This window comes from Tenrec ecaudatus, chromosome 3 (genome assembly GCF_050624435.1).
Source record: "Tenrec ecaudatus isolate mTenEca1 chromosome 3, mTenEca1.hap1, whole genome shotgun sequence".
NCBI classification, from domain to species: Eukaryota; Metazoa; Chordata; class Mammalia; order Afrosoricida; family Tenrecidae; genus Tenrec; species Tenrec ecaudatus.
Window position 1 is genome coordinate 76,699,289 of NC_134532.1, and position 20,598 is coordinate 76,719,886.

At 44.0% G+C, this 20,598-nt stretch overlaps 1 protein-coding gene across 1 annotated transcript; it reads right to left on the bottom strand.

Moving 5' to 3' along the window:
• Window positions 1-5,329: 5,329 nt before the first annotated feature.
• Window positions 5,330-20,254, bottom strand: RAB33B (RAB33B, member RAS oncogene family). The gene is made up of 2 exons (XM_075543769.1): window positions 19,899-20,254; window positions 5,330-8,129 (listed from the first exon to the last, which is right to left on the bottom strand). The coding sequence occupies exons 1-2, from the start codon at window positions 20,145-20,147 to the stop codon at window positions 7,689-7,691; spliced, it is 690 nt and encodes a 229-aa protein (XP_075399884.1). The 5' UTR covers window positions 20,148-20,254; the 3' UTR covers window positions 5,330-7,688.
• Window positions 20,255-20,598: the final 344 nt, after the last annotated feature.

The window sequence follows — 20,598 nt, forward strand, 5'->3', positions numbered from 1 at the left end:
AGAGGAAAGAATATTTAGAATGACGCCTCACGCAGTGGCTGAGTTACCATGAACCATACTTGCAGTGGTTTGTTGCTGCTTTTGTTTTTCATTGGTTTGTTTTTGTTACATCTTACCCTTACTTATATACTTCAAATGTTAAAATACACCTGTAAATTTGTATATAATGTTGCCAACCCCCAAAGACAAATAGAGATGTGGTTTTTAAATGTACCAATAAAAGGCAACAATGTTGTTAAGTACCATTGAGACTCATAGCAACTTCTATGTACACCAAATGGAAACATGCCCAGTCCTGTACCATTCTTGTAACTGTTCCTCTATGTTGTAGCTGCTGTGTCAATCCATCTCATCAAGGGTCTTCCTCTTTTTCCATTGTTCCTGGTGGCGGAGTGCTTGTGAGATGGGCTGCAATTCTCAAGGTCTGCAGTTCAAAACCACTGGCTGTTCTGTAGGAACCTTCAACTCCGATAAACAATTACAGTCTTGGAAACTCACAGGGACGGTTCTACCCTGCCTATGGGGTCACTATGAGTTGGCATCAACACGATGACGGCAAGTTTGGTTTGGTTTTCTACTATACCTAACCTACTGTCCTTTTCCAGGGACTGAACATGTCCCTCCTGACAACATGTCCAAAGTGCATGAGGCAAAACCTTGCCATCCTTGCTTCTAAGGATCATTCTGGTTGTACTTCTTCCAAGACAGCTTTTTCAGTCTTCTGGCAGGCCACAGTACTCTTCCCCAACACCAGAATTCTAATGCACCAGTCCTTGTGCGGGATTCTTTGTTGTCCAACCTTCACATGTGTATGCGGTGATCTTCACATGCGTATGCGGTGATCAAAATTAAGGTGGAGTGGGGCAGGAGCACCTTAGTCCTTCAAGGGACATCCTTGCTCTTCAACCTGTTAAAGGTTTTGTACAGCAGCCCTTTGTAAATGCAATACCTCACTTGATGTGCTCCCGTAAGCGTCAACTATGGAGCCAGGCAAATTGAAATCCTTGACAGCTTCCATCTTTTCCATTTATCATGATATTGTCTTTCGGTCTAGGTGAAAGAGGTTTTGGTTCCTTTACATTGCTTGTAGTGTATGGCCCTACAAAAGAATGATGTCTACTAGTTCATGAAATTACATTTCTGACCTTGGCGTTGTCAATTTACATTTAACCAGCCTCCAATTCCAGAGGATTTAAGTCTGAAATTTCTCCTGTCTGTACTCTTCTCTAGCTGAGTCCCAGCTAAAGCTTTTTCTGCTGGGCGACTGCAATTAGCTAATTGGCCACATATCCTTCCCACTGCCATCAGAATGTCTAGAATAGACCTGTGGGTCTCATTCACTACTTGTTTAAATGCTCTCATTCGTTATCTAGTGTAGCTGTAGCAGCTTTCCTCCTTTTTTTACAACTCCCTCCACCTCTTCCACAACTCCTTGACCTTCAAACCTGGGAGTCACCTGTGTTTTCCTTTCAGCTATTGGTACTGTGAACTTGGCAGGAGTCCCTGGGTGGTACAAATGGTTAAGGACATCTGAAAAGTTGGTAGTCCCAGGCCAAGTACACCTCAGAAGAAAGGTGTCGCAATATGCTTCCAAACGGCTTCAGCCTTTAAGATGCTACGGAGCTGTGCTCTGCACACAGGGTCACCAAGAGTCAGAATCAACTAGACCGCAACTGATCACTGGACGCAACACCCAACTCTAGCCAGACCAAACATAGTCCATCCTAACAGTTTTGACTTAGGATGAACAATCGGTTCACGTCTCTCTGAATGGCTGCAGCATCCAAGTTTGGAAGCAATGATAGTGCTTCCTATCAACTGAACTAGAAAAGTGAAGGAACTGAGTTATAAGAGATAAACATAAGATGTACAGAGAAGCTGAGCATAAAGAATTCAAATGTTCAGTCTCAGCTCTTCTTTGAATCTAGCTATAGCCATGTCTTCAAGTCCCCGTGAAACAAGCCAGACACCTTACAAAACATCCTCTCATTTAGGCTGATTTGTATTTCTGCCCTCTGTCCCCAAGCTGGTGCTAATACAACTGCATTGGATCTGGCATTTTAATACTCATCTTGCTAGCTTCATTCCTAATGCCCGGAGGACGTACCCCCCCAACATGCACCCACACCAGTCTGCTAATCATCCTGATTCCAGCTCTTCCCCGGAGCCTTTGCTAGGGTCTCCTCGATGCCTTCCCTCCTCCTGACCCAAAGGATGCCCACAACTTTACCTCAAGGCATAGTCTAAGTGTCCCCTCCATCATGAGATCTTGAAACCTACTTCTTCCCTATGCGGAGCAAATAATCTAAGAAGCTGGACAAGGCATCAGAATGAAGTAAGAGAATTGGAAAAGATTCATGAACCACCTGTGACAGGCAATCTTGCTTGCTAAAAGTGAAGCCAATAAGCAGGATCATGATAAACATGGGAGAGAAATGGTCAAGGATTTCATTCTATTTGGATCCACAACCAACATTCATGGAAGCAACAGTCAAGAAATCTAAGTGTGTTGCATTGGACAAATTGCCGCAAACCCCCTCCCTAACAGGTTAAAAAACACGAAGCCTGGTGGCCTAGTGAACTGAGTTGGGCTGCTGACCTTCAGTTCAAAACAACCACCCCCTACCCAGAAGATGAGGCTTCCTGCTCCCTTAAAGATGTACAGCTACAGTATAGCACCGAGAAACATACAATTTTCCTCTAGTTCTTTAGTGCTTCCTCCCTGCCCCCCCCACCCCACTATCATGACCCCAATTCTACCTTACAAATCCAACTAAACCAAAGCATGTACCCAGGTACAGATAAGAGCTGGAAACACAGGGAATCTAGGACAGATAAACCCTTCAGGACCAAAAACGAGTAGCGATACCAAGAGGGGTAGGGGAAGGTTGGGGAGAAAAGGGGAACTGATCACAATGATCTATATATAACCCCCTCCCAGGGGCATGGGCAACAGAAAAAGTGGGTGAGGAGAGACATCAGTCAATGGAAGACATGAAAAATATATATAATTCCTAAATTATCAAGGGTTCATGAGGGAGAGAGGGTGGGGAAGGGGGGAAAATGAGCTGATACCAAGGGCTTCAAGTAGGAAGAAAATGATGATGGCAACAAATGTGCTTGACACAATGGATAGATAGATGGTGATAAGTGCTGTATGAGCTCCCAATAAAATGATTATATATATAAATTATATATATATATATATATATATTAAATTTACAGCCTTGGAAACCCAAAGAGTTATTCAAAGTCAGAATTTACTCAATGGCAGTGAGTCCTGGTTTGGTAGCAGTTAGGATTAAGTAGACCTGACCTAAGCCATGATATCTGCATTCACCTCATATGCCTGGGAAAGCTGGACACTGAATAAGGAAGAAGTACAGTGTTCACAAAGATTACTGAACAGAGTGCCAGGAAGTATGGGCAAATTGGTCTTGGAAGAAATACAACCAGAATGTGCCTTAGAAAAGAGGGTGGCGACTGTGTAGTTATACAATCTGTTGTCAATTTGAGAGGATTAAGAGTAAAGGGGTGGAGTTTTGTCTGTCAATCAGGTCACAGCTTGATGACCTCATTTGGAGGTGCTAAGGAGATAAATAGTTCGCTTGAGGAAGGGCACCCACTCACTCTCTGCGAGACATTGCAGCTGGCAAGACACATGGAGCTATGCTAGTGCCCTGAGCTGGAGGAGCCACATGGAGACCCCTGCCAGTGCTGAGATGCTTCTACTGCTACTGAATCCACAAGACTTTCCAAAAACTGGCCTGTGATCTTCCTGCATTTTGGCGTAATTACATGTGTTTCGTGAGTCTGAAGAGGAATTTATACATTGGTATCGGACATATGGGCTAATATTGGACTTATGAACTTGATCTGGACTGGGCTGGGGTGTTTTCTCAATATTCAATTGCTCTTGTATAAAAACCTCTTTCGTATATACAAGTGTCTCTATGAATTTGTTTCTCTAGTCAACCCAGACTAACACAGCAACTCTGTCTCATAAACTTTGGATATGTTATCAGGAAGGATAAAGTCCTTGGGTGCAAAAAAGATGACCCTCAGTGTGATGGACTGACACAGTGGCTGCAACAATGAACTTGAACACAGTAAAAGCTACGAGAATGGTGCAGAACTAGGCAGCATTCATTTGCACGTGGAACCAACTCAATGGCACTGAAGGACAATTCCCTTGCATCCAAGCCCAAAGGCCACTCCATTCCAAGCTACTGTCCTTCCTATATGCTTCTTTGATGACGTTCACATTATATTGCAGAATTCCTGTTTTCCTATTTTTGGTTCAGTTCAAATCACAATCCTATTCATCGATGTAGTTCCCTAGCCTAACACAATTGGAAAGATATTGAAGGTACAGGATATTTCATACAATTTATAAATTATTGTTAATCCAACAAAAGAAATGAATTAGTCCCTGACACACAAGTTCTAGCACATTCCCCTGCTCTCTCCCATAATTTTAATCACCAATCAAGAAAACAACTTTTCATGAATAATGTAATTTTGTGTTTGAACAGGAGAGTAGTAACTTAGCTGTGAAATAAATTCACCACAAGGAGCAGAATTAGCCGAGGCGGCCCAAAAGCCAAAATATATACTCTCATAAAGGGCCCGAATCAGTACTAAAGCAGGGGTCCTCAAACTTTTTAAACAGGGGGCCAGTTCACTGTCCACAATCCGTTGGAGGGCCGGACTACAAAGAAAACTATGAACAAATTCCTATGCACACTGCACATATCTTATTTTGATGTAAAAAACCAAACGGGGCAAAAACACCTGGTGGGCCGGACAAATGGAGGGCTGCATGTAGCCCGCGGGCTGTAGTTTGAGGACCCCTGATCTAAAGCTTACCATCCTATGCCACACCCTGTCTCCACCTTTTTAAAAATATAATTTCCTATCATTTATCCCACTAAACTATTTTACTTTGAAACCGCTGCCAATCACGCTTGTTGCAGCTGCCCTTCACACTAAGGTATTAAGAAACTGCCTAAGCAGCAAAGTTTTATCATGAGGATTGTTTTCGGCTGCTTGTTTTTCCTGAACTGTTCTTTAGGCCCAGATGCACAAAGCAAAAAATGAAGTGCCATGAGGTTAATTTTGTTGTTTTATTCCCAGGTAAGACAACAAGAGAAACGAACAGTCAAGTCTGGCCCAAGGTACCTGGAGCTTGAGGCGTCACATTAAATACCTTCCCCTTAGTCCATTCTTCGCATTGAATCATGGTGGAAAGGAAACCCAGAAAAGGCGGGGGGCGGGAGAGATTAGTTATTTTATACTCACCTCAATAACCAAGAAATAAAACACAATGTTTTATGGCAAAGTTAGTTTATTGAACTACATCCTCAGGGGCAGGGAGGGGGAGGTGATGTTACAGTGAGATTATTTCATAACAAATTTATTTGAGTTGGGGTTTTATGAAGAAATAATAAGCTTTCCATAAAGTAAAGTCATTAATAGATACCTGCATTTATTTCCTTATTTCTTTCTTTTGGTACTCTCGATTTACCACTTCTCCAAAATATACCTGAGGTCAACTGATGAGCACAAGTACAAGAAATTTATAGTTTACCCAACGTATGACTTGTGCTTGGAAGTTAATGATTCGTTTCTAGATAGTCGCCATTCTGAAAGTGATGTCTCAACAGTCAATGAAGCATTTTATAAATATTTTGGAAAAATATCTAGAAGCTTTATTGACAGATGTTATTTTTATCTTAACGTAAGGATACATACAAAAAAATTAGAACAAATTGTTACAAATGGGATACAAATCTTTTAAGATTAATAAATAGGGTGAAAATATAAGTCCTATCACAGAACTAGAAGGTATACTTGCCACTAATTTCTTATAAAAAGAACTAAAGTTAAATAATTGTTTCTTAAACCATTAATGGAAGTACTGAAAAACAAAAATGTGCCTGAAGCATTTGTAAACTTTCTCCCTCCGTTTTAGAACATGTCTTTGAACACATGAATCCCCTTCCTTAGAACACAAGGACCAGATACAACTGGATAGATACCACCATCACATCAAAATGATGACAGCGGTCTTTGTTTCCCATTAAAATAGTTACAAAGGAACATGAATTTAAAAAGAGAAAGTCGATTTGATTAAGAGTAAGTTGACTAAGAGTAATGGACTCATCACCCTACAATCACATAGAGCCAAATTTGTTTTCCTATAACTTCTCATGTTGGAAACTCAAAGATGATTTCCTTTAAATCATCATCATTTTAAATTAGTTCCATTAATACAATTATTAGGTTTTAAAGCTTCAGTTATCCTGAAAGAACCACCAGGATGACTAAACCAAATCCCCAACTAGATTATGTATTTAACCTAATTTCCTCGAAACTTCCCAAGGACAGCAATCTACCAGAATCAGTGAGTATGCACACTTCAGCTGAAGTTCATGGCTCATATTCCATATATGTTACACAGCTGCATATGCAGCTTGCTATTTTCTTTGTGCAAAACTTTAAATCCATATGAAAAATACTCAGGATTAGACTCTTTGAAATATTCTTTCCACAGGGATAGACATTTTCCAATATTTATTTTTCACCCTGAGACACAGCTTGCTGTAAGCACGCATCTTAAGGAAATTTGAAACGGATGCGCTTTATCACAAGTCTATTGCAGAAACACAGACTCGCAGCAGTCGGAGCTATACCCTTAGTGCTACAATTCAAGCTCAGGTTGTTAAGTCATTCTTTCGTCGTTACTGTACATCAATCAAGGTGACATGGGGAGTGAAGGCAGGAGAGAGCAAAAGAACCTATGCCAGACACACAATGTCCTGAAGCTAAATATAGGCCTGCTATTGGCAGCCAAGAACTATATGTACCTCTGTCCCCCGTGTTACAACTCTTCCGAGGTTTCCAATTCACTTTTCATTGTTTTTAAAAGGCTGAAACAAAACATAAAGCACCAAATTCTATCACTTCATTTGATTTAAATCTGACTTTTTTTGGGGGGGGGGAGTGGGGGGCTAATTTAATAGGATTTAGTAAGAAAACAATTCAAATGGCTCTTTTAAAAGAAAGTGATCTCTATAGAACTGACTGACTGATATTAATTAGAAACATCGAGAAATCTAGAACTATTAAAGCAGACACCTTTCTGGGCTGAGAACCAGAAGACATTCTACTCCTTCTTCCACTGGTCCTAAAATCTTGGCTCAAACCTGTGCCAATACCAATGCAATTAAAACTGTAACTGAAAAATGAAGAACTTTGTGGAGAGGCGAACGCCAGTCTTTATCCCAGTGCGAACACATTCCATCAAAAGGTAGACCAGTATTATGTACTAAATTCCCCATTCATTTTCCACTCCTACCAATGGGGGATTGAACAGTTGCTGGCCCTTAAGACACATCACATTCTCCTGCGAAGCTTCCTTCACAGGCTCTCAGCGGAAAGAGCAGCTGACTCATCCTACCTTTGCTTCACCTCACCCTCATCTGAAGACCAACTGTGCCTTGTGCTGTCACAGTGACAGACTTGATTAAGTTGATACCAGAGTACAAAAGTAAGCATGACAATGATAAAACAGTAAGGTGCCAGGATGATCCACTAGGTTGGGATCAAATCTTTTGACTTATCACTGTCAACACTTCAGACATATTTTCTTAGTCAAAATGAGACAGCACCATGAAGACTGTCACTTAGCACCAGCACGTCATTGCAGGCTTTGGTTCAGGCTTCAGGATAACCCCATCATCGGGGGGCTGGCTTAGCATTAATGGTTTGTGACTCTTAAGCTTATGAGCCAAGGTCATAAATATCGCTTCCACGTGGTCGTTATCATTGGGGTTTTTGGCAGAGGTTTCAAACAAAGGCATACTGTGTGTGTCAGCAAATTTCTGTGCCAAGTCTGTGGGTACCTGAATGGCATTTCTCAAGTCACATTTATTTCCAACGAGAATCCGTGGAATATCAGTGGCGAGCAGGTGTTGTTTGCATTCTTCTATCCAAGAGGGCAGGCTATGGAAACTAGCCACGTTGGTCATATCGTACACAAAGACTACGGCGTGAACATTCCGGTAGTAGTGCTGCACCATGCTCTTTCGGAATCGCTCTTGCCCTGCTGTGTCCCATAGCTGGATCTGAAAAGGGAAAGAAAACATTTCATTTCATTCCAATTACACGTTGAGAAATGTAATCGCCTTTAAATGGTCTTTAGTGTTTATTTAAAAGGCTTTGATCACTCCCTTCCATCAAGTCTCTTCAGAACCCAGACTTGATACCCGCCACTGTGGTAGTGTGCCACTGAGTTTGACTCCGACTCACAGTGGCCCTATAGGACACAGAACTGCCGACACAGCCCTGAGGCTATCTGCGTTACCAGAGCCAGCCACCTGGTCTTTCCTTCCAGGGTAGGTTCATTAAGCAGCTAAGCTTTCCGTCTTCAGCCACGAACTTACCAATGATTCACCAAGGATCCTTGGCACTAGCCTAGTTACCTCACAATGAAGTTATAGTGCGGGCACAAGAACTACATGCTCCAATTCTTCAACTTGGCATTCAATAAATCAATGTACATCAAATTTGTCTGAATAAAATGGTCTTTCAAGTGTTAGAGAAAATGTATCAATATTTACCAAATATGTTAAGTATCTAATCCCTGTAGATTTAGTTACCACTTAATTTTATACATATAATACACATTTGAGGCACTTGCTGACAAAGATCAGGATTTAGCTTTCAGTGTGGATTACAACTCAATATAAAGAAGACTGAAATACTCAAAACTGGGTCAATAGGTAACAGCACGATAAATGGAGAAAAGATTAAGGTTGTCAAGAATTTTATCTTGCTTGGATCTATAATCAATGCTCATGGAGTCAGCAGTTAATATGTCAAACAATGGGTGGCAATGGATAAATCTGCTGCACAAGAATGCATTCAGAGTGTTGAAAAGCAGGGAGGTTACTTAAGGGCTAAGGTGTGCCTCACCCAAGCCATGGTATTTTCCAGTCATCTCATATGCTTTATGAAAGTTGGACACTGAAAAAGGAAGACCAAAGAATTTAAGTGTTTGAACTGTGGTGCTGGCGAAGAATACTGAAGTAGTATGGACTGCCAAAAGGACAAACAAGTATGTCTTAGAAGAAGTATGGCCAGCGTGCTCCTTAAAGCAAAGACAGTGAGACTTCACCTTACATACTTTGGTCACGTTGTCAGGAAAGACCAGTCCCTGTGAAGGACATCATTCATGGTGGGTAGTGGGGCAGCAGAGAGGAAGGCCCCCAGGGAGACGGGCTGACAGACACAGTGGCTACAACAATGGGCTCAAGTATAAGCACAGTAGTGAGAATGGCGTGGGACAGGGTACTGTTTCCTTCTGTTGCACATACGGTCAATATGGGTCGGAACTGACTCTATGGCACTTAACAAGACCACACACATGAGATATTTTTCATACTGTGAGCCTTTGTATGTTCTTTTCAGAGAGCACCACACCAGTATTTTTTAACATGGTGGGGACTTCAGCATTTGGGGTTTTTTCCCTTGCCCAGTGGATTTATTGCTGTCTTTGTCTTGGAGTCTTTTACATGAGGCTGTGGTTCCCAGCAGCAGGCCCCCACCAGATCACCCTCCAGTTCTACAGCTGCTCCTACAGTAGCAGGCTTCGTTCCCTGCTCTGTAAACGATTTTCCCTGATGCAGAAAGAAATCACTTTTTCCTCCAGAAACAGCCTGTTAGGCTGGGTTCTCTAGAGAAATAAAACCAGTGACATTATATGTGTAACAAGAAATAGCAATAAAACTGTTTTTAATTAAAAAAAAGAAAAGAAATGGCTTCCACACTTGTAGAAATAGATAAGTCCAGGCTAGTTCAAGTCAGGCTTCTGCTGAATCCTGGAAGCTGATGAACAGGAAGCAGGATGATGAAGCAGAAACAGCAAGGGGCACAGGCTGGTGGATGCATTGGTCCAAAGCTGGCTAAATGAATCCATCTTCAGTAATCTGCTGACAGTTTCAGGGATCAGCAGGGGACACAAACGGAAATCAAAGATCCAGCTCCGGCAGAGGGTAAAGGGCTAGAGGATGTGATCCTGCTTGGTCTCTCTCTTAGACAAAAAGGCTTATGACACTAAGGAGGTGGCATCAGGCTGCAAAGCCAATTGATAGGTGGAGCTCCATTCCTACCCTTACCCAAGAGTGTCTAGCTGATACAATCTTTAACCATCACATATCCCTTTCCAAGGTGGCTGGCTCCAGCCCAAGCAGTGGGTGGGTCTACATACCCGAGGCCCAAGAGGCCACTCTGGTGGGTAAGGTTGATGTGTTGCAGCTGTATATATCTTGTTGGCCATCTGAACCTCCCAAAATAGACACAGAAGGGAGGCATGTCTCTCGCGCTCCATCTTGGGCGCAGCCCTGGGCATGGCTCTTGCTGGGCACAGATCCGTGGCCAGGAACTCCACAGCTATCAAGCCCCACCTCAACCAGTCCCAGAGCAAGTGTGCAATTTCAAGTTTTGATTTTCAAATTACTGGAGGACTACTATCAAACTTGTTCCATAACTTCTCAACCAGGATTTATACCTTTATGATAGAAATATGATCAAGAGCAACATTTGGGAATTTCAAGGTCAAAATTCACTTCTGGAAATATAGTGAGACATGTTTGGTGTTTGTATGTTATACTATGCTCAAACCACTAAAACATAATTTCAGCATGTATATGTGTATGCATTATTTACATAGGTGTGCTATTTGCAGGGAAAAATATGGTAGTGTACTGGCCCCAGTGGAAACAACTCCAGGCTGTACTGTAATAGACTGGAAGCATGAACTGAAAGGCTCAGTGGGTGATTTTTCATAGAGCACTCGAACACTGTAAACGGCCCAGTGGTGAAGGGCATGAAGACACCTCAGTGCTGGGAACACGCCAGTACCTAGCATATGCAGTGGGTTTGGGCTAGTCTTATTTTTTATTACATGAATAAACACATTTGCTTTGAAAAATTAGTTCTTTTTATTCCTATTGTTGAAAATATACAGAGCAGATATATACTGATTCACTAATTTCTAATGCACAGTTCAGTGACATTGGTTACATTCTTTCAGTTGGGCACTCATTCTGAGACTCCCTGAGTAGTAGCAACCCACTGCCCCAAATTTCCTTTCAACTTGCACTCCTTTAAAAGAGAAAATAAAACCTTATGTGGTTCATTGGAGCACAGTGGTCACACATGCCACTGCTCCCTCCTTGCAAGTTCAGCAGTTCTACACCACCAGCGGCTCCGGGGGAAGGAAGGCTTTCTACTCCAGTGAAGAGTTACTCCAGTAAAGAAACCCACAGGGGAAGTTCTACCCTGCCTCTCAGGGTGGCTAAGGGTCTGAATTGATTTGATGGCAGTAAGTTAGGTTTTTGTTTTTTTTCAAATATATGGTTAACTGAATTTCTCTTACCCGTCTGGTACCATCAATTCCAACGCACGGCAAACCCATGTATGTCAGTGAAGAACCATGTTCCATGGGATTTTCAGTGGTTGGGTTTTCTAGAAAGTCAGGTCTTTCTTCAGAGGTAACTCTGGGTGGGCCTGACCCATCAACCTTTTGGTGAGCAGTTAAGCGCTTTAATCAGTTGCAATCCCAGGGGCCATGGATTTATCTGACAAGTCGCTGAATGACATCCCACAATTGTTCACTACATATACTATGTAATGTTTATATTCATATTTACACATACTACTTCATACTTGGGGGCCCTGATGGCATAGTGGTTACACCTTGGGCCATTAACGACAAGGTTTGCAGTTCAAATCCATAGGAGAATAATGAGGCTTTCTACTCCCATAGTCTCGGAAACCCAAAGGGGCAGTTCTACCATGTCTTATAAGGTCACTAAGAGTCAGCATTGACTCAATGGTAATGAGTTTATCTAATACTTATTTTCATAGTTACACATACGGTACTATTTAATACTTATACTCCTCATTGCACATATGATTTAATATTTTCACAAATAGTTACACAGGCCATCACAGGTTCTACTCCTCAATGCACCCCTACAGGTCATATTACAAGTGAGGGGAAAAAAACAACCAGAAACCAACCTAAACCTGCTGTTATTAAGTAATTCCAACTTATTATGGTAATCCAGTGCACTACAACTGAGTTCTGTGGAGTTTTCTTGGTTGGCAGCATTAGAGAGCGGGTTTGAAGTACAAACGGTTCCGTTAATAAGTCAAGTGCAAAAACTGTGTTCTGTTAATAAGTCATGTGCAAAAACTGTGCATATGGACTGTCACAAGATTAATCATTATACCACCTTGTCATGTATACAACCTAATGGCAGACAGTCCAAAGACTCGATGTCACATAAATGAGAGACAGAAGCAAACCAGTGTTACCAAAGCAAACTAACAGCTATCAACATCTCAAACTCTCTCACTGGCGTGGAGTTAGTGGCAACTCCCACTGGCACCACAGGGCAGAGGAGAACTGTCCCCGGAGGTTTCCAAGGCAGTCACTCTTTATGGGAGTAGAAACCCGTCTTTCTCACAGGGAGTGGCAGGTGGTTTCAAACTGCTGACCTTGCGGTAAGCAGCCCAATATGCAACAGCTCTGCCAGCAGGACTCCTTTATTAACATGTAGAATTACTCAAGTCGGCAAATAGTCAGCACCTGCTATGGGCCAACTAGTCAGACCTCCAGGTCTTAGCTTCCTCAACATAAACGTTCACATACTACTTACACTGACTACAGAGAGAATCAATATGCAATTCCTTAAACTTTCTTATATTTTGATACTAATTAACATGCCAAGACTCAACCTAAAATTAAAATTTTGTTACTGTGGATTTCAAAACGCACCACAGAGCGACAATGACAGAGTGGTATTAGCAGGTTAGACATACTGATGAATGGAATGGAATTTGGAGTCCAGACCGAAGCCCATTCCTCCATGACTAGTTGTTTACAAGTATGCCAAGACAACTCCATGAGGCCTCAAAAACCAGTTATTATTTCAACAAAGAGCACTGAGACAACGTGCAAGGAATTAAGTTGGACCTCCTAACTCACACATATACAAAAATTAACTGAACATGGAGCAAAGTAGGAAATATAAGAGTTGAAACTATTAAACTCTTCAAAGAAAACATAGAAGTAAATCCTCATGACCTTGGGTTAGTCAATAGTTTCTTAAATATGACACCCAAAGTACAAGCAACCAGGGGAAAAACTGGACAGATGACATTCATTTTAAAAATTAAAAATGTTTGTGCCTCAAAGGATACGTCAAGAAAGTGAAAGGACAACCCATAGAACATTAAAAATTACAAATCATACAGCTGATAAAGGCCTAGTGGTCAGAATTCTTAAGAAATTACACAACTCAAAAAGAAAATCCAATTTAAGAACTAGTAGAGGACATGAACTGACTTCCTCCAAAGAAGATATGCAAATCACCAATGCACACATGAAAAGATGGTCAACCTCATTAGCAGGGATACACAAACCCAAGTCATAATGAGGTACCTCTTTCTACTGGACAGAATGTCTAGAATAGAAAAGATGAATAATGCCAAGTGTTGATCAGGATGTGGAGAATCTGGAACTCCCACCAGTGTTTGTACAAATGTAAAACCACTCTGGAGAAGAGTATTGTAGTTCCTCACAAAACTCTACATGTACCAGAACACAAGTCAAAAGAACTGCTAGGAACCAGAGAAACCTGTATTAAACAAAACAAACCCCAATGTGATGCTATCATTTCTTAACAAATCATTCATCTAGGTCTCTAACACTTAAAATTAAAAAAAAAACTTTACTATGATAAATTGGGGAAATTTACAGAGAAAATAAGTTCTCCACTCAACAATCCATACACATTTTGTTTCATGTCATGAACTGCAATCCCCACAATGTGACATCCTTATTCCACTTTCTCCCTGTTTCCCTCTTCCAAACCTCCTCCTCTGCTACCTCTGCCTGCCTTCTCAACTCTGTCCTGAATGCTGCCCTCTGACCTCAATGGTTGATTCCACTGGGCAGGGCTCACCAACTCTTGGTTCACTAAATAGACCTCTATTGTTGGCTGAAAATGGGCCAGCGGGATGAGTTCATTTCCAGGCTTAAAGGGTGACTGAAGGGCCACTGTACCACCACCACTGCCACTGAGTTGATCTGGACTAAGATGTGGATTCTGAGGCTTTAAGTCTTACAGGAGCGGATAGCCCCTCTTTCTCCTGCAGAGCAATGGGCAAGTTTGAACCACCAACCACGTGGACAGCAGTCTAATGCTTATACCCAACAGTGCCACCAAAACTCATTGTGGACACACGGACCACCCAAAGCAAAATCAAACCCACTGCCATCGAGTTGATTTAGACTCGGAGCAACCCAATACAGGGTTTCCCAGGCCGTCAACCTTTACAGGAGCTGAGAGCCTTATTTCCTCCCACGGAGCAGCTGGTAGGGTTTGAACTTCCCCTGAACCATTTCATAATTCTTTTTGCATAACAAACTGTCTTCAGCAATTATCTACTGTATATTTGATTTACTAAGAGGTTCTCATGATTTCCCTTTAATGACTGCTAACAACTTGGAGGCCTGGTGGTATACTGGGTACGTGGTAGGCTAGAACTGGAAGCCACCAGTGGCGGCTCAGCATCAAGGCAGGGCTTCCGAATCCCGTCAAGAGTTACAGTCTCAAAAGTTACCCTGCTTCCAGAAACATTTCCTAAATCAGTCATATCTCCTGCAAATTTGAAAAAGATGTCAATTGTAGATATTAAAATTAACAACTGCTTTATGCTGGTGCTTTATATTTCTTTTGATTACTGGAGGTTGTTCTGACATCAAAGAAAGATGTATTAAAAAAACAAAGTTAGTCTGAGGAATCCACAGCAGTTCTACCCTGCCCTACAGTCCCTATGAGTTGACATCAAGTCAGCATCGGCATCAAGTCGGCATTGACTCGATGGCAGGGAGATGGGCTTTTTTAAATTTTCATATAGGTAGTACAAAGAATTAACATGGTTGGCTCACTGAAAGGCTGGAGGTTCAAGTCTACCCAGAGGGCATGTGGAAGAAAAGTGAGGTGTTCTACTTCTGAACAACCAGGCCCTGAAAAACCCTTCAGAGCAACTCAATGCAGTGAGTGGTGGGCAGGTAGTCCATTATTATGTCCCTTCGGCCATCACCCCCTCTTTGATGTACTGTAGCGTCTAGCCTCTGTTCTTGTGGTGATGGTTCCACTTTGGAGGGAGCTCTCTGTGTGCAAATGAGCAGGATTAGGGGGTGGGGGTGGGGATGCAGGGCCTTCCGGACTGGAGGGTGTGAACCAAATCATAGCCCTTTGTTTCCCTGGGTGTATGGTCTGCTGAAAGACAAAAAACACACCCCCTAGAAGAGGGGAAATGCAGGCGGGAATGCAGAGAAGTCCCCCGGCAATCACAGAAGAGCCACCAATGGAGCATGCTCCAGATCGCTCACAGCGGCTGCAGCACAGAGACAGACCATGGGCCAGATCACATGAACCAGGCCAAGACCAGACACTGAGGCAAAGAGGCTATGAGACAGAACAGACAAGCAGTGCCAAGACTGTGAGACAAGCAGCAGGTTGGCTTTCTGGTTCACAGAGGCAGAGGCCGTGGAGCTGTGTGGCTCAGAGGCTGAGGACCTGTAAGAAACTTGACTGCTGGCTTGAGGAGAAGTGTTGCTACGGACCAATAACTAACTGTATCCTTATTGTTTACTGACCCTGACTTGTAACCTGTTAACTTCCCTTATGCTGTTGCTGTTGTTGTTGTTAGGTGCCACTGAGTCAGTTCCAACCGATAGTGACCCTACGTACCACCGAACACAACATCGTACGTCCTGTGCCATCCTCCCATTGTTGCCACTCCTGAGCCACTGTTGCAGCCGCTGTGTCCATCCAGGCCATTGAGGGCCTTCCTCTTTTTCACTGTCCCTCCGTTTACCAAGCAGGATGCCCTTCTCCAGAGAAGTGCTCCTCAGAAACCCCCAAAACTGTGAGTATTGTATTGTCTGCAGGTTCTGTGTGGCCATTGCAATGGATCACCGAACCAGCATAGGAGAACCAAGGGAGAAGTGGTCAGGGTCAGGATAGTTAGAGGATGAAGGGTGGAGGCCTGTCTGACCTCTGCCTCGTGGCAATAAGGAAAACAGAGATCAGGGATGCCATTTTTGCATGGGGGCAAAAATTAATGATTAGGGCTTCAGGAAGAAGACAGAAAATCTCAGAAGCCAAATCCAGCTGCCACCTAGCCATTCATCAAAACAGATAAGGCTAGAGCCTGGGGCGGGGGGGGGGGGGGGGGGGGGGGCGCATGCTTTTGTAACATAGCATGTCCATGCACATCACAAACACACAAGTGATGAGACTTAAGTAAAACGATTCTGACATACATATGCTTTATTTGGGGAGGGCGGAACAGACAGTAATCCCCAATCAAGTTTTCCTCTTACTCCCCTCAACCACAGAAAGAATTCTGTATTGCCGCACACATCACACCTGTGGCCCTGGTTTACTTATCACCACTGCCTGTTGGCACTCACACCAGTAGTTAAGCACTCAACTCTGTACAATGGATACATCTTCTTTCTTACAAAAATCAAAAAGAAGCCATTTCCATTTAGTCCGTCTTGACTCACAGTGATACAGAACTGTGTTCTACAGGGGTTTTCAATGTCTGGTGCTTTGGAAATAGATCACCAGGCCTTTCTTCTGGGGTGGACTTGAACTTACACCTCCAACCTTTTGGTTACCAGTCAAGGTACATGAAGTTTATACCAGCCAATCTGCACCTGACTCATCTTTGTGTATAAATGGCAGCTTGGGAGCAAGCAAAGGGGAAACAAAACTCTTAACTCCTTTCACCTCTGTCGTTTTATGCTGTTTTGTTTCAAACTTCCTGTTCCCGCTCATTGGGAATTGCTTTCCCCTTCTGCTGTGTGTGTATGCCTTCCGCCCATCACTGCTTACTTTTCCAGACACGCAGGTGGCCCTGACAGTACCAATAAGGAGGAGCCATAATGCTCTAACCACTAAGGCGGGCAAAAAACTTCCCAAGGTACCAGCTCTGTGCCAGGCGTTTCCCATATGTTCACATCTAATCCCCACACTGGCCAGAGAAGGTATCATTGTCCCACGTTTTCAGAAGGAAAAACAGATGGAAAGATTAAGAGGCTTGCTTAGGTAGAAGGGGGACAACTGTCTTGGTTTCCACGAGACTATGGGGTTTGGGGGATGTGGAACTTCAGTTTTAAAAGAGGAACAACCCCAACGTTGGTCACCCTACTAAAGATGTGTATTGTTGTCAGGTGTGGTGGAGTTGGTTCCAACTCATAGCAACCCGATATATACCAGAATGAAACACTGCCTGGTCCTGCACCATCCTCATCCTTGAGAACATTTTGATGCCCATATTTGAGCTGACTGTTGCAGTCACTGAGCCGATCCATCTTGTCCAGGGTCCTCTCTTCCTCGCTGCCCCTCCACCCACCAAGCCTATACTTTCGATAGGTTTACATTTGAACCCAGGTCAATAAGGTCCCAAAGCCACTGCAGTTTCACTAAGAACACCTGTTTCTATCTAAGCTCCCTCTAAAGCTCCTACCTCCCATTTTGCCCCCTCCTCCACAGGTTTCCTGGCCTAGCCTAATTCTAGTGCAAAAATTTCCAGCCTCTTCTATTTTTCTTTTTTTTTTTTACCGCCCTCTCTGCCCTCCGCCCACCTCTTATTTCTTTCTCTTTAACGTAGAAAAATTGTCTTAACTCCTTAATACAGTGCACCCAAAGAATTGTTACTGACTTGTCTGGGTTTTTCCTGCAGAAAGGCCCATAGAAGGGTTGGTTTTATTTCTCCTTTGGGACCCCTGGGTAGTACAAGTGGTTAACATTCCCAGCTGCTGAAAGATCTGGTGATCTATTTCCAAAAATTGGCCACTGAAAGCTATACTGTAGTTTCATAATCTCATGTCAACTTGAGGATATTAAGAGTGAATGGGGTGGAATCTAACCTATCAGGTCACAGCCTGATGGGCACGGTCTTCTCATGAGGATTCTGGGAACTTCCTCTCTGTGTCTTCACCTTCCTGTTGACAAGCCATACAGAGTCTTGCTGAGACCTGTTTCACCTTCTTGTTAGATGAGCCATTTTGAGCAAAGCTGATGGCAGCCTGTATGCATCCACAGCCATTGGATCCACAAGACATTATACCCACAAGCCTGTGATCTTCCTGCATTTTGCATCATTGCATGTGGCTGTGCGAGTCTGATGAGGGAGTTACGACTAGTATTGGACGTATGGGCTAACATCGGGCTTACAGAAGTGATCTGGACTGGGATGTTTTCTTAATATACAATTGATCTTGGATATAACACTCTTTTTTATACAAATATGAGTGTCCCTAAATTTGTTTCTCTAGTCAATCGGCCTAACAGAGCATGGTTCTACGCTTGACACACACTGCACAGCAACTGGTCATTTCTCCTTTGCCACCATTAGCTATAAAACCTCTTGATGGGGGTGAGAGGTATTACAGAGCTAAAAATTAAATCATTCTTGCCTAAAAAGGTGCAGGTGGGAGAGAAGTAGCACACCTAATAAAGATGAATACCCTACCAGGGAGCGAAAGGGAAGGGAAATATAAAGCAGGCCAGCCAATTCCTGAGGCTGATATGTTTTGGGGGTTTTTTTAAATCATTTTATTGGGGACTTGTACAACTCTTATCACAATCCATACATACATCCATTGTGTCAAGCACATTTGTACATTTGTTGCCCTCATTATCAAAACATTTGCTTTCTACTTGAGCCCTTGGTATCAGCTCATTTTTCTCCTCCTTCCCCACCACTCCCTCATGAGCCCTTGATAATTTATAAATTATTATTTTGCCATGCCTTGCACTATCCGAGGTGTCCCTTCACCCACTTTTCTGTTGTCCGTCCCCCAGGGAGGGGGATATATGTAAATCCTTGTTATCATTTCCTCTTTCTACCCTACCTCCCCTCCACCCTCCCAGTATCACCACTCTCACCACTGGTCCTGAGGGGTTCATCTGTCCTGGATTCCCTGGGTCTGATATGCTTTATGGTATGGGATTCACTAGTGTTTGAGGGGCTAGTGGTAGCTTGGAATAATTAGGTGTGTTTACACCATCGAAACCCTCTCTTTGATTCTCATTGTCCAATGAGACCCTTACCATTCCAACTTTGGCCATTGAGCCTATTACTTTCTCTACTATGACTTGGTGTCCCCAGTCTTAGAAGCCACCAATATGGACTTCAAAGGAGGGAAAATTGTGATAAGAATCTGAAGTGGAGCCCAAAGATTATACTCTTGACAGCTATCACATATAGATGTTTCCACTGAGAAACGGACTTTTCTCAAACTATATGCAAGAGAACAGCAACTTAGGTCATTCCTCAGAGGCAAGAGGTTTACATCCACAGGAGCTAGGGCTGTGCTCAAAAGAATTCTTAATAATTACACTAAGTTAGTAAAGGGATTTTCCAGGTTCGGGAACTCTCATTCTATTTCTTTCGGTCTGACTCCACTGACAGGAAACACCTTAAGACAGCCATTGAGGTCGAGGAGAGCCCCTCCACCCAGGTTACTCAACGGGTGCTCTTCGGTCCAGCTGTGTTTGCATCCCCCAGAAGCTGGATACATCGGAATCTGCATTTCTTTAAAATCAAAGTCCCTAGGTAAATCGCATGCACACTCAACTTTTAGGCATACTGTCTTAAGTTTGCCATATCCAAATGTTGACGACCCCCAACTCCAGCCTCCACATCGGCACGAGAAAAAACGATTGAGGCCAAGGGAGGGTTGGGACCCTTGCCATCCCGGGGCTTGCTTCCTCCCTGGCAGGCCTCCCTCCGCTCACCTTGATGCGCTCGCCATCTATCTCCACCGCTCGTTCTCGGAAGTCCACCCCGATAGTGGCCTCGGTGCGGTCCGGGAAACGGCCAGCGCAAAAGCGGAAGGTCAGGCACGTCTTGCCCACATTGGAGTCACCGATCACGATAATCTTGAAGATACGGGAACGGGCCGGAGGCAGAAACCCTGAGGTCCCCGGCAGCACGCCGCTGGACGAGAAGCTTGCCTCCAGCGATGACTCCATCTCCGAAGCCATGTTCCCCGCCCGCCCCAAACTGAGGGGGAGGAGCGGAGACACGGACGAGCGGGGATATTACGCCACCCGGAACGAGCGCGCCGCGCCCGCCCACCCGGCCGCGCAACATCCCGGGAGCCACCGCCCTCCACGCGGGCCGCGCGCGTGCGCACCGCGCCGGCCACGCCCCTGCGCGGGCGGGGCCCACCGCCCGGCTACGCCCGCCCTTCCCGCCGGCTGCCCCACTCTCAGTACGCCCGGGCCACAGTGAGGGGCCGTCCAGAGGCGGACTGCGGCGGCGCATGGCGGATGGGCGGAGCAAAGCGACCTCGGCCCGGTCCCCTAGCTGTCCGGCCCCCGCCACGTCCAAGGCTCCCGCTCCTTAAAGGAAGTCGCGTCAGGACTTCGGGGGCGGGGCGAGAATGGCAGCCGCTGGGGAAGGTGGTCCCGGCAGGCAAGCTCTCGCGAGAGG